Raw genomic sequence first — 11,879 nt, 5'->3', positions numbered from 1 at the left:
TCCCTCTGCGCCGCGCAGCGCGACAGCAGAACCCGCAGCCCCCGCGCTCTCCCGGGGGTTGGGGGCCGGGGCAGCCGGCTCGGGGCGCTGAGGACCAGAGGAGGGGCGCCTCGACTCTTAAGCTGGTCTCCGCACCCCAAAGTGTAGCAGCCCGAGGGCCTCGGGAGCAAAAGCCTATGGCCCAAGGCAGTGTGTCCCCAGAGGCTGTGCTGGTGATAAAAGTGAGAGAAACACCAGGAGTAGTTTATAAAGCGGCAAAGGTAGGGAAGATGTTGGCAATCCTTTACCGTGCTACCGTTTTAATAACTTAAAAAAAGGCTTGAAGGTGAAGTGAATGATTCCGCAGATCACACATTAGCGACAGAACGAAGTGAAAATGACGTTTCATGTGATAAAATGGTTAGGGGGAAAAGGATGCCCTAAAGCTAATTCCATACAGGCTTTGTGGACTCCACCCCCACCCCAGGCCAAAAGCCAAAGACACTGGGAACTCCAAATCCCATCACCACCAAAGGGAAGGTGGCTGGGACCTGAGGGTGGGGTTAAGCAGCCAAGTTGGTATAAAGGCAGACACATGGGCTTTGGGGGGGGGGGTCCCCCATTTTGGCTCCCTGCCAGCTGGCATTGTCTGGCCAACCCTGAGAGTGACTTTGGGTTTCCAGGTGGGCGGATCGGGTAGGATAATATTAAAGACTTTATTTCCCTATTTTCTCCCTGAGTTGTACATTTTCCTTATTTCCTTTTCCCTTGTAAATAAACCTTTATTAACCTTTTGTGTGTGTCTGTAGTGGAGTATTAATAAGTCCCTTTTAAGGGCGCAGATGAGGACCCACAGCCAGGCAACCCGTTCAATAACGGGGCTGTCCTATAACAGCTGGCACCCAAGCAGCACTCCACTTAAAGATGGTGCCTAAATTGAAAATCAGTAAATATTTGGCCCAAGCTGAATGAAAAGAACTAAGACAGAGAAGGCGATACTGTTTTTAACTCACTAAAAATACCGGACACAGAACAGAACACATTTGTTTTAGAAAATAACACCGTTGTCACAAAATAGACACAGATTGCTGTCTTAAGCAATAGTTTTAGATGTTCTGAAGGACATTACCACTTTAGCAAGTGGATCATTTGAACTGAGGTCAGTCAAGGCCCTGCGTGCTCATAAGAAAATTTTACTAGTCCTGTAACAACCTAGGAGAGTGAAAACGAGGGGTATAACCCAGAATCAGGATTTCATCAGAAATAACCCTTTTATCACAGAAACCTATGTCAAATGGAGCAAACATCTAGCCTTTCTCATGAGTCACTTTCTCTTTGTCATGTGATTTCCTCTCTTCACATTGAAGTTCCAGCCCCTGTCCCCTTTTTTGGCTGATAATATACATCTTCATTTTGCCCCAATGGCTTTAGAATCCACATCTTACAGATTCTCCATAGGTATGCAATTAATGCTAATTAGCATAAAGCTAATATGTCCGATGATGTTAATTTCATGGTGCATCCAGCCTGAGAAGAATCTAGAGGGGCAGGGGGAAATTTCCTTACTTTCAGAGAGTTCCTTATTAGAATTACATTGCAAAATAATAGTTCTCTACTGCCTATTTTTTAATTCTTAATCTGGGGCACCCAGCTGTTAAAAGCCACTTTTTTTTTTTTGTTACCCACATACTATTTCTGTTTTTTACTCCTGCCATCACTAAGTTTAAGTTTTCCGGTAGCTTCTTTATTCCCCCCAAAGAATTGGCTAGAATCAAGAATTCTATTTTATAATCTCTGACTATGTGAACTCCTTGCTCTGAATATTTCTCATATTTCCAAGAGAAATATATTAAGATTATCCTTCAGAGTGTGTTTGCCAACTTTGAATTAAAAAAGACAAGGTTCAAAGCTAGTAATTTCCCTGGCCAGTCACTATTACTTATTTATAGAAAACAGTAGAGAAAAGCAAAATAATGCTGAGATTTAGTGATAAAAAGACTATCAACAATACTTAGGCACTTGGCATTTTTCATGCATGAGAATTTCAAGTATTAACTTAATAAATATTTATTGAGTCTTTTCTGCTTGAATGGCACAAAAGTGCCATTCAGTGTCAGACTATAGTGTCAGAAAGACAGTGTCAGAAAGACAGAGATGAATATCATCTAATCACTATCCTGAAGGAGCTCATGATGGGATGAAACTATAGCAACATAGTTAGGTACAACCAGAAAATATTAACAGAAAGAGGAAACATGGCATTAGAGGGATTTTTGTAGAGATCTTTAGACTACTGCCATATGGACTGAAAAAAAAAAGGATGAACTGCAGATTCCAGACCAAATCATGAGTGATGCTACTTCACTATTGTGAAAGACCTAAATTAGTACCTATTTTCTCTGAAGAAATCTGAAAAGGATTTTTGCTTTTATTACTAAAGTCAATAAGTGAATATATAGTGTTCCATATTTGTTTTGTAGCAGCCATTATAGAGGCAATGAGCACACAAAGCAGCAAGAGTGGTCCTGCCAAACTTCTTCCCCAGGAACTACGTTACACAAGCTATATATTTATTATATTGTTCCTGCTTTTACTATATATTGGTGTTACCTTAACTTTTATGTGTTATTTGGCAAGTTTATTTTTTGTGTCTGGGAATGCACAAAAATTTTTCCAGAGGTAGCAGAGAAGCTTGTTAGTGGAAATGACTCAGAGATCAGTCTCTCCTGGAGGTGTCAGCCTCACCCCTCAGCATATTAATGGCAGTGGACTCTCCCTGAGTGAGATGTATTGGGAAGGAGATTCAGAGTGAGGGCAAAGTCATAAGGAAGAAGCAGCTGAATTTGATGACAGTGAATTTATAGACTGTTAAAGTATGTGATTCCTTCAGTGCCTCAGTAGCTCTCATGTAGACACAAAGAAGACAGATAGTTAGCTCACTCAGCATTGGAGTTTTGCTGGGAGGGTGAGAAGGGAACAAGTCAAGGAACATTTTGAATTAGATTGCCTCGCTCTGGATGTGTTTGGCTTTACCCCACTTAGGGTTCCTTGAGCTACTTCGATGTGTAAATTAATGCTTTTCATCAAATTTGGGGCTTTTAAAGACATTTTTAAATATTGGTTTCTGTCCCTTTTTTCTCTCCTGGTACTCCATTGTAAATGTGAGGTGTGTTTAATGGAATTACATATTTTTCTGAAACTATGTTTTTCATCTTGTTTTTCTCTTTCTGTTTTTCAGATAGTATACACGTATCTTATCTTCAAGTTCAGTCATTCTTTATCTGTTGATTGAAACCTACTCTTGAGTCCCATAGTGATTATTTAATTTCCATCATTGTATTTTTCAACTCTAGAATTTCCATTTAATATTTTTACAACTTATAAATCTCCATATTCTTTTTTTTTTAAGATTTATTTATTTATGCATACAAGAGCTAGGGTACAGACCAGAGATGCGGGGGGTGAGAGGATTCACCAGAGACAGAGTGGGGATCAGAACAGGCAGAATAACTGAAATACACTGCTGGGGGAAGCAGTGGGTGAGACAGGAGAGGTCTGCTTCGTCATGTGGATTTCTCTCTGGTCGGGGCGGGGATAGAACTCCTGCTGCAGAGGCTGCAGACTGCCTCATAGTGCGGTGCTTAACCCCTTGCACCACCAGGGTGGCCCTCCATATTCTTTTTTTTTTTTTTAAGGTTTATTATATTTGGGGGCCTCCCTGGTGGCACAGGAGGTTGAGCGCAGCGCTGTGAAGCTGTCCACAGCCTCTGCAGTGCCCGTTCAGTCCCCGCGGCCTCAGAGCAACCCACATGAACAAACATCTTTTAATCATAAGAACTACCTTGAGGCAAAAGGAAGATGAATCTGGGGTTTTGATGCCATCTTGAAGGTTCTAAATGAACCAGATCTTGAGCCACCCCACTTTAAAAGTTCTTGTTATTTGAGTAATAAGTCTTTTCTGTTTAAGCTGCTTGCTTTTGCGTCTTCTATAGAAGTAGCTTAAAACATCCTAAAAGATTTTTAAAAATCTTTAAATAATTGTTTCAGAAAGAGACTAGCTAAAAACAGGATTCATCTGCATTTAATACAGAGAGCTGTTAACTATTGAACTCTCTTTTTCTGTGCTGCCCAATTTAGCTGCATGTGACAATTGAGCACTTGAAACATGTCTGGTCTGAACTGAGAGTTCAGTAAATGTAAAACAGACACTATATTTTGAAGACTTAGAACCAGGATAATATAAGATATTACTAATAATTTTAATTGATTGCATGTTGAAATAACTAATATATTCAGTTAAATAAAATATATTATTTAAAGTAATTTTACATTTTTTCTTTTTGTTGTTTTAAACATGACAACTAGGAAATTTGAAGTTACATATGTGGCTCCCATTATATTTCTACATTACAGTTTTCATCTGGACAGAATATAAGAATTGTTATGTCATTTGTCAATTGCTGTAAAATGCAAAATTTCTTAAAGTGCTTTATGCTCAACACTATTAAAATTACTATTAATATAGCAAGATTCAACTATAAATTCTAAGCTTTAAGAATTATCTAAAATTAGAAATGTAGTATATTTTGTTTTGCCAAAATCCTTAAAATATTCCAGAGACTTAGGACTGATTATATAGATTCTAATTTATATAAATTCATGATTTTGGTGTCAGACTCTGTAAATGTACTCTTCATATCTTCCTCCTATCTCTGTGATATTAAATAATATATAGGGGCAAATGCATATTATACTATTTTTTTTCCTTAATAGAGGCATGTTTTTATTTATTTATTTGTTTGTTTGTTTGTTTGTTTGCTTGTTTATACATGCACTGGGTACAGTCAGAAGCGTGGGAGGGTGAGAGAATTCACCAGAGCCAGAGCAGGGAGCAGAGCAGGCAGAAGGACCGAAGTACACTGCTGAGAGGAGCAGCGGGCGGCAGGAGAGGTCTGCGCGCCATGTGGGACCCTCCTCCTGTGGCCGGGGAGCAGCCGGGGATCGAACCGGCGCCACAGAGGCCGCAGGCAGCTTCGCAACCCAGCGTTCAACCGCTGCCCCACCGGGGAGGCCCATATTATACTATTTTAATTCTTTAGATTAGAAATATAAGTTCCTCTGACTCTAAAATCCTACATTTTCGGTTCTATAAATAGGGTATGTTTCTAACAACATGAAAAGCTGTATTAAAGCTTGATGTTCAGAATATAATTATCACCAGAAAATACAGAAATAGAATCTGGCCTAATATAGACTCTTCTTATGCTCGATAGAGGACCCTAAAGAATAGGATGAAGGGCCTCCCTGGGGCGCCAGAGGTTAAGGGCAGCTCTGTGAAGCTGTCTGCAGCCTCTGCAGAGCGAGTTCCATTCCCTGTCAGGGAAGGTCCACATGGCATAGCAGACCTCTCCTGACTCACCTGCTGCTCCCCTCAGCAGTGCATTTTTTCAGTCAGTCTGCCTGTTCTGTTCCCCACTCTGTCTCTGGTGGATCCTCTCACCTCCCACACCTCTGGCTTGTACCCCAGTTCTTATATACATAAATAAATAAATCTTAAAAAAAAAAATCGCATGAAACCTGTCCTCTTCCCCTTGCTCAGAAGCAGTAAACAGATTACCTTGTCAAAATAGTTTATTTCAGGGTTATATGACAATACATCGTTTTTTACTTTTAGAAATAAACTAGTTGAATGTATGTAGACTTAAAGGTAGGCAATTTTTTTTCTGAAAACCTGGGAAAATAAATTTCCATCATTCAGAGTTTTCATAAAAATGTTGTCTGCATTAAATTTTAAAGGAAATGATTTGTATGAATTTATGTTAAACTGACACAAATTATTTCACCAACATGTTACACTGACTTCTAGCATTGTGTCAGTGCCCATCACAAAGGTGTAACTACAGCAATGTCTGTGTCCATTATAAATACATGGCTAAAATTACACATCACTCACATCACATACTCCATGCTGCAAGTATGTTTGTAATCACTTTACAGAGACAAACTCATTTAATCAGGTGTACTTTCTCACAATTTATTCATAAAAATAAAATCTTTTATATTACATCATATTTGCAGAACTCGAAACCAATATCCTAAGTGTTTTTCGAGAAAAGGTTGGTTGCAAGGTTAAGCTATAATCTTCCATCTAACATCTGGAAAACTTCCATATAAAAAATCAATAGCAAAAGAAAAATATTTTGGATCACTAGGAGCAATAAGATCATAATAAAATTCATGGATGTTTTTCTTGGAGCAAAAAATATGTAAGCCTTCAAGAGTAGTGAAAAAACTGTCCGTGTGCTTAATTATAAGATGAGACACAGACGTCATCAGTCATATGTCTCCCCTCTCCCCTAGAATCTAGTCCATATACTGCATCTATTTATTATTATTATTTTTTTTTTTTTAAAGATTTATTTATTTATTTATACAAGCACTGGGTACAGTCAGAAGCACGGGAGGGTGAGAGAATTCACCAGAGCCAGAGGGGAGAGCAGAGCAGGCAGACTGACGAAGTACACTGCTGAGGGGAGCAGCGGGCGGCAGGAGAGGTCTGCGCGCCATGTGGGACCCTCGCCTGGCAGCCGGGGATCGAACCGGCGCTGCAGAGGCCGCGGGCAGCTTCGCAGCCCAGCGCTCAACCGCTGCGCCACCAGGGGAGGCCCGCATCTATTTATTATTGAACAAAATAATTTCCAAGCAGCAGAATTATTTCAGAATAACAGCGATATAATTTAATATCACTTTTTTGGTCATTAAATGTTGGGTATGTCAACTGTAAATAAATATAATTTTAGGTCTCACTTTTGTGACACTGGGTTTTTCAATATACATTCAAAAATGTGTCTTCTTTGGTCTTTTATTTATTTTTTTGATAATTGATTCAACGTGGATATAACAGCAGGAAATTACAGGGCAAGCACTAAGTCCCTGAAGTAATGTAATAGAGAATGAGCATTATTTTTGTTCTCAGGAAAAACTTTTAGCTTGTCTTGACCACAAGTAAAAGGAATCTAGAAAAGGATATATTTATTTATTTTAATGAAGTACCATTATTTTATATCCTTGTTAATTTTTGATAGTATAGGATTTCCCCGCTCAGGTGTGCCCCCTATAGCTCTCCCACCACAGAGCACCCCTAGTCCTCCATCACAGGCCATTGTGCCCAGCCCCCCTTTCACCCTTCCCTTCCTTCTCCCCACCTGGATGCCTCAAGTGTTTGTTTTAAAGTTTTCAAGCATTAATTTTAAAATTTGTCTTTGTCTTTATTATAATTAGTCTTTTTCCTTTTCCATTATTTATGTTTTCTAAATTCCTGCTATGGGTGAAACCATCTTGTATTTTTCTTTTTCTTTCTGGCTTATTTCACTGAACATGATCCCTTCTAGCTCCATCCATGTTGCTGCAAATTATATGAGTTTATCTTTTTTGATTGCTAAGTAATATTCCATTGTGTATATGCATGGGGACTATAACCAAGATGAAAATTCATACACTGTGCAAAAATGAAAAATGATGTAAAACATATAAAGTTTTAAAAAATGAAAAATATTGTCTTTGACTCTTTGGTTTCGCTATATTAGTAAAAGTGAAACCAACCGGTATGTATCATAAAAGATATGTTTAAATAAAATTATTTGTTTTCATTTATAAAGATATTAAAAACTAAGAAGGGGGAGAGGGGACCTATAGTTTATAGAACACAAATATGAGTAGATAAAATGCTGATGGCACAAATTAATTTGTAGGCTTTCTGGTCTCTACCCAAAATACATGGTGCTAAGCTGTTCAAGTCAAGGAGATGGAAATGTGTAAAGGGGAAACATTTAGGACATTTAAGCATAACAAGGGCAGAAAAATGGAGAAATTCAAGAAAGTGCAATCACAGAAGTGTAATTAAATCATTTCTTGCTTCATTATTCTCGAAATATTATTTATGCAATTAATTCATGCCGTTCTATACAAAATATTGAGCACATCAAAAGAAAAGTATTTCCTCAAAAATTAATGAAAGGGAAATGATTTCTTTCTAGAACAGTGCTCCCACGAGAATGTGCCACCACTAGGGAGCAGCAAAGGTTGTTGCTTGGGTCATCAGCATCGACGCAGAATTTCAAAGTCAAAGAGAACCAAATGCATTTGCACAGTGCTCTCACCAACAAAGTACTCGTATCACTCATTTTCATTATAACTCAAAGGGAGACATTTCTGCTCTTACCCCATTTTTCAAGTTAGAAGGTGAAGTTCTAAAACCTCAAGGTCACAATGCTAGGAAATTGTAGAATTGAAATTTTATTTTCCCACTTTAAAGAGTGTGATGAGGTTAATAGGTATATAGACAGCTAATGATAAAAGACCCTCCTGGGAATATAAACTTCAGTCTTAAAGGAGCTATCACTGAAATTTTCAATTCTAAGATATATTAATGATTTTATATCAGGTTTTTGTTGTTGAGTAAGGGAGAGGTATAACACTTTTGACTTTTAAATCACATTCCAATTTCAGGAAGTTAAAATATTAAAAGAAAGAAAATGTGTTGTAAGCTTAAGGGAATACTGTAAATATACAAGTAATTCCAGGTTATTTATGTGCATATATTCATATTTTTGTGTTTGTGTCTGTTGTGTGTATGTGTGTTGATAACCTTTTAAAGAAAGTGGCACAATGTGTTGACACTTATTATTGGTCTTGGTGTGAAAAAGACATTTTGATAGCGGTGAACTTTGCAACACCACTCAATTATAGTGGGTATGTAGATAGTCTCCCCCCCTTAAAGGAGCACCACTCTTTTTTTGCCTTGCATACATTTCTGTGTGCTGAGGATGACTACACAGCTTTCAGCAGTAGGAAATATGATTGTTTTTATGCAAGAGTTTTTAAAGTGCTAAGAAACCAAGGGCTAGCATTTAAATGAATTGGATTAGAGCATTTGAAAGGTTTATTCATTCAACACATATTATTGACTATCACCTATGTATTTTTCACTAGACTGGCACTGGAAACATTAAGATAAGGAAATAGTTTTCACACCAAAAAAGCCCCATGACTTTCCAGTGATACATGGTAAAATCAAGATAGCGCCAACATTAAATGCAAGATGAGTGTAAGCAGCGTGGCAGAAAAATCTTTCTCCCAGTTTGTTTATGTTAAAGAAACAACAATGAAACACTCTTTGACAAATACTGTATTATTAATTCTCTTGATGGTATACCAGAAGTAATTGTATGGAAAAACATGGAAATTGACAAAATGGGGGTTGTGGTAGTTAGTTTCCAAAATAGTCCCCAAAGTTGTCCGCCTCTTAGTCTCCTTACCTTAGTGTGGTCCCAGGCTGGTCCTTGTGACCACGGGCACTCCCACCCGGGACTCATTGATTTGTCCTGCTCTTGGATCACTAGCTTGTGGGAGGTCAGCTACCATGTTGTGAGCAGACTGCTGAGGGGCCCAGGAGGCTGTGACCAAAGTGAATCCTCCTCCAGCTGCAGGCAAGCCTTCAGATGACTGCTGACCGTTGGAATACAGCTTCTGGAGAGACCCTGGACCTGAGTCATGCCAGGAGTCCACAGCCAGATTTCTGGTCCACAGAAACTGTGAGGTAAAAATTCTTTGTTGTTTTAAGTTGCTAAATTTGGGAGTAATTTGCTACGCGGTATTGAAATAACATTCTAGGTTCAGGAATAAGCAGCTTCTGCTTGGGGAGCAACCTCCTCCCCAACCAAAACTTAGATTGTGATCATGTCCCTGTGAGTCTTCTCTAGACCAGAATTGCAGAACAGTCACTCAGCCGGTCCCTAAACACTAGCTCTGCGCCTCTCACTCCAAACAGGTGGCTGGTAGCCCCAGCCAGTCAGATAGTTTCCACTTGTCCTTACCTGGTTCTTTATTCTTTATCCTATAAAAGCTTTCTACCTTCTGCCCTGTTTTGCGGCACTCTAAAAGGAGACTTTCCATGATGTATTAAAATTTGTTGTATCACTGAAATTGTCTTCTTGCATCATTTATTAAGGTTGTGGTGATAGGAATGGAATATGAAGCTGATTAGTAACTGTCTAACAAGAAGACTCTGGACAGAGGTACATGCCGAACACTTTGAATTCACTGCTTCTCCAGGGGTTACCAAGGGCTGTGGTAAGTCACTCTGGGATTGGAACTCCCCTCCCATGTGTGCAGCTGTCTGATGCAAAGAAACTTTATTTAAGTATATGTGAACACATGCATATTCATATTTATATGTTTATATATTTATTCCATTTGTAAAATATTTTTAAAATACTTTTGTAACGTAATCCATATTATCTGATTATATACATTAAATGAGATTATACTTTATTTAAACATATGTATTTAACATTTTTAAACATGAGAGCAGACCTCACTCAGAAGATATCTAAGGAAAGACTAGAGAGAGAAGAGGGGGTAGCTCCCCAGGTTTTTGCACTCTTCATATCCTCCCATGCATTCTCCCCTTTCTTGCACAAGTTCCTCTTTATATAGTCTTATCATTATCTAATATATTGTAAATTTTATATAGTAACAGGAAGGTGGTTTTATTAATATCTTCCATAATTAAGTAGTGGAATAAAATTAGCTTCTGAGAGAAACCTTTTTCATATGAATGCAAGTAAAATGTTGCTTGACAAAATAGGATCTCTTTAAGAGAGAATAGACTGGCAAAAACCATTACCAAATAGACTCTGGGAAGCCTGCTACTTCTGATATGGAATCTTAGTGGATTTGATATAGGGAACATATCAAAAATTATTGTTAGGGGTAAGGATATTTTATAATACTCATGAAACGATTCTCTGTCTCTCTCTTTCTCACTCCTTTTCTCAAATGGAACACAAAAACCAATTTCTTCCTTGTATAAAGAGACCAAGAAAGACTGATTCCCTACACACTCAGAGGGGCGTCCATATTTTTACAGCCAATGAAAGCCTATGGCAAGGAGGAAGAGCCCTAGGGGCTTAGCATTCTGAGAGCTGGTTCAATGATGGGGAATCCACAATCCACAAATAAATAAGTGAGAGATGGTTAGATATATATTGAGGGTAGGTCAATCTCAGATAAAGCTCCAGTTCATAACAAGGTGCTGATTAGGGCAAAATCAGTTTTTCTGTACAAGAGAAGCCCTAGCTGTTAGTAATTTGGTGAATGGATTCTTGAAACTAAAGCATTCTGTGTTATTATGTGACTCCATATTCTTCTTACCGTTCATCATTCAAAAACCAAAACAGTTGGGCCTCCCTGGTGGTGCAAGGGGTTAAGATGCAACCTATGAAGCTGTCTGCAGCCTCTGCAGCATGAGTTCAATACCCTGGCCAGCCAGGGAGCAACCCACATGGCACAGCAGACCTCTCCTGGCTCGCCTGCTGCTCCCTTCAGCAGTGTACTTTGGTCTGTCTGCCTGTTCTGCTCCCCACTCTCTCTCTATGAGTCCTCACACCCCCGACGCCTCTGGCCTGTACCCCAGCTCTTGTATGCATAAATAAATAAATCTTTAAAACACAACAACAACAACAACAAAAAACCAAAACAGTCATTAGCTTTAGTTAGCTCCAAGTTTGACGTGTTTCTGTAGCCAAAACACTATAACAAAGAAAGCTAACCTGTAAAATTTGGACTGTATAATTGGAGTTATTTTGGAGCTGATGAATTTGTGCTGCTTCATCAAGATTCTTACTAGTCATTAAGTTCCTTTTGTGACTAATGATATGGCATGAGTTTGTAAGACTAGCTTGATCATTTGGGGGTCAGATCTGAGGCCCTGGTCTCATTAGCACAGTAACTAACAAGCTGAGCTAATTGGTCACATACCACAGTCACTTACAAAATGATTATTTATGGCACAGCGAAGATAAAGTATATTTGTGGCAAGTACAACGTGTTGGCTTACT

General features: G+C 38.7%; 1 protein-coding gene across 2 annotated transcripts in view; it reads left to right on the top strand.

Annotated features, from left to right (window-relative positions):
- Positions 1 to 63: 63 nt before the first annotated feature.
- Positions 64 to 11,879, top strand: part of ABCA12 (ATP binding cassette subfamily A member 12) — a 286,187-nt gene continuing 274,371 nt past the window's right edge. Inside the window, exons 1-3 of one of the 2 annotated variants that reach the window (XM_054700067.1) lie at positions 64 to 260; positions 9,462 to 9,577; positions 9,989 to 10,110. In XM_054700067.1, coding sequence (XP_054556042.1) covers positions 10,060 to 10,110 — 51 coding nt within the window. In that variant the 5' untranslated portion in view covers positions 64 to 260; positions 9,462 to 9,577; positions 9,989 to 10,059. Of the gene's footprint in view, positions 261 to 9,380; positions 9,578 to 9,988; positions 10,111 to 11,879 lie in introns of both variants that reach the window. The other variant, XM_054700066.1, reaches the window with a different exon arrangement.

Source organism: Talpa occidentalis, unplaced genomic scaffold (genome assembly GCF_014898055.3).
Source record: "Talpa occidentalis isolate TD23 unplaced genomic scaffold, MPIMG_talOcc4v2.1 talOcc4.3, whole genome shotgun sequence".
NCBI lineage: Eukaryota > Metazoa > Chordata > Mammalia > Eulipotyphla > Talpidae > Talpa > Talpa occidentalis.
This window is presented reverse-complemented; position numbering and strand designations above follow the sequence as displayed.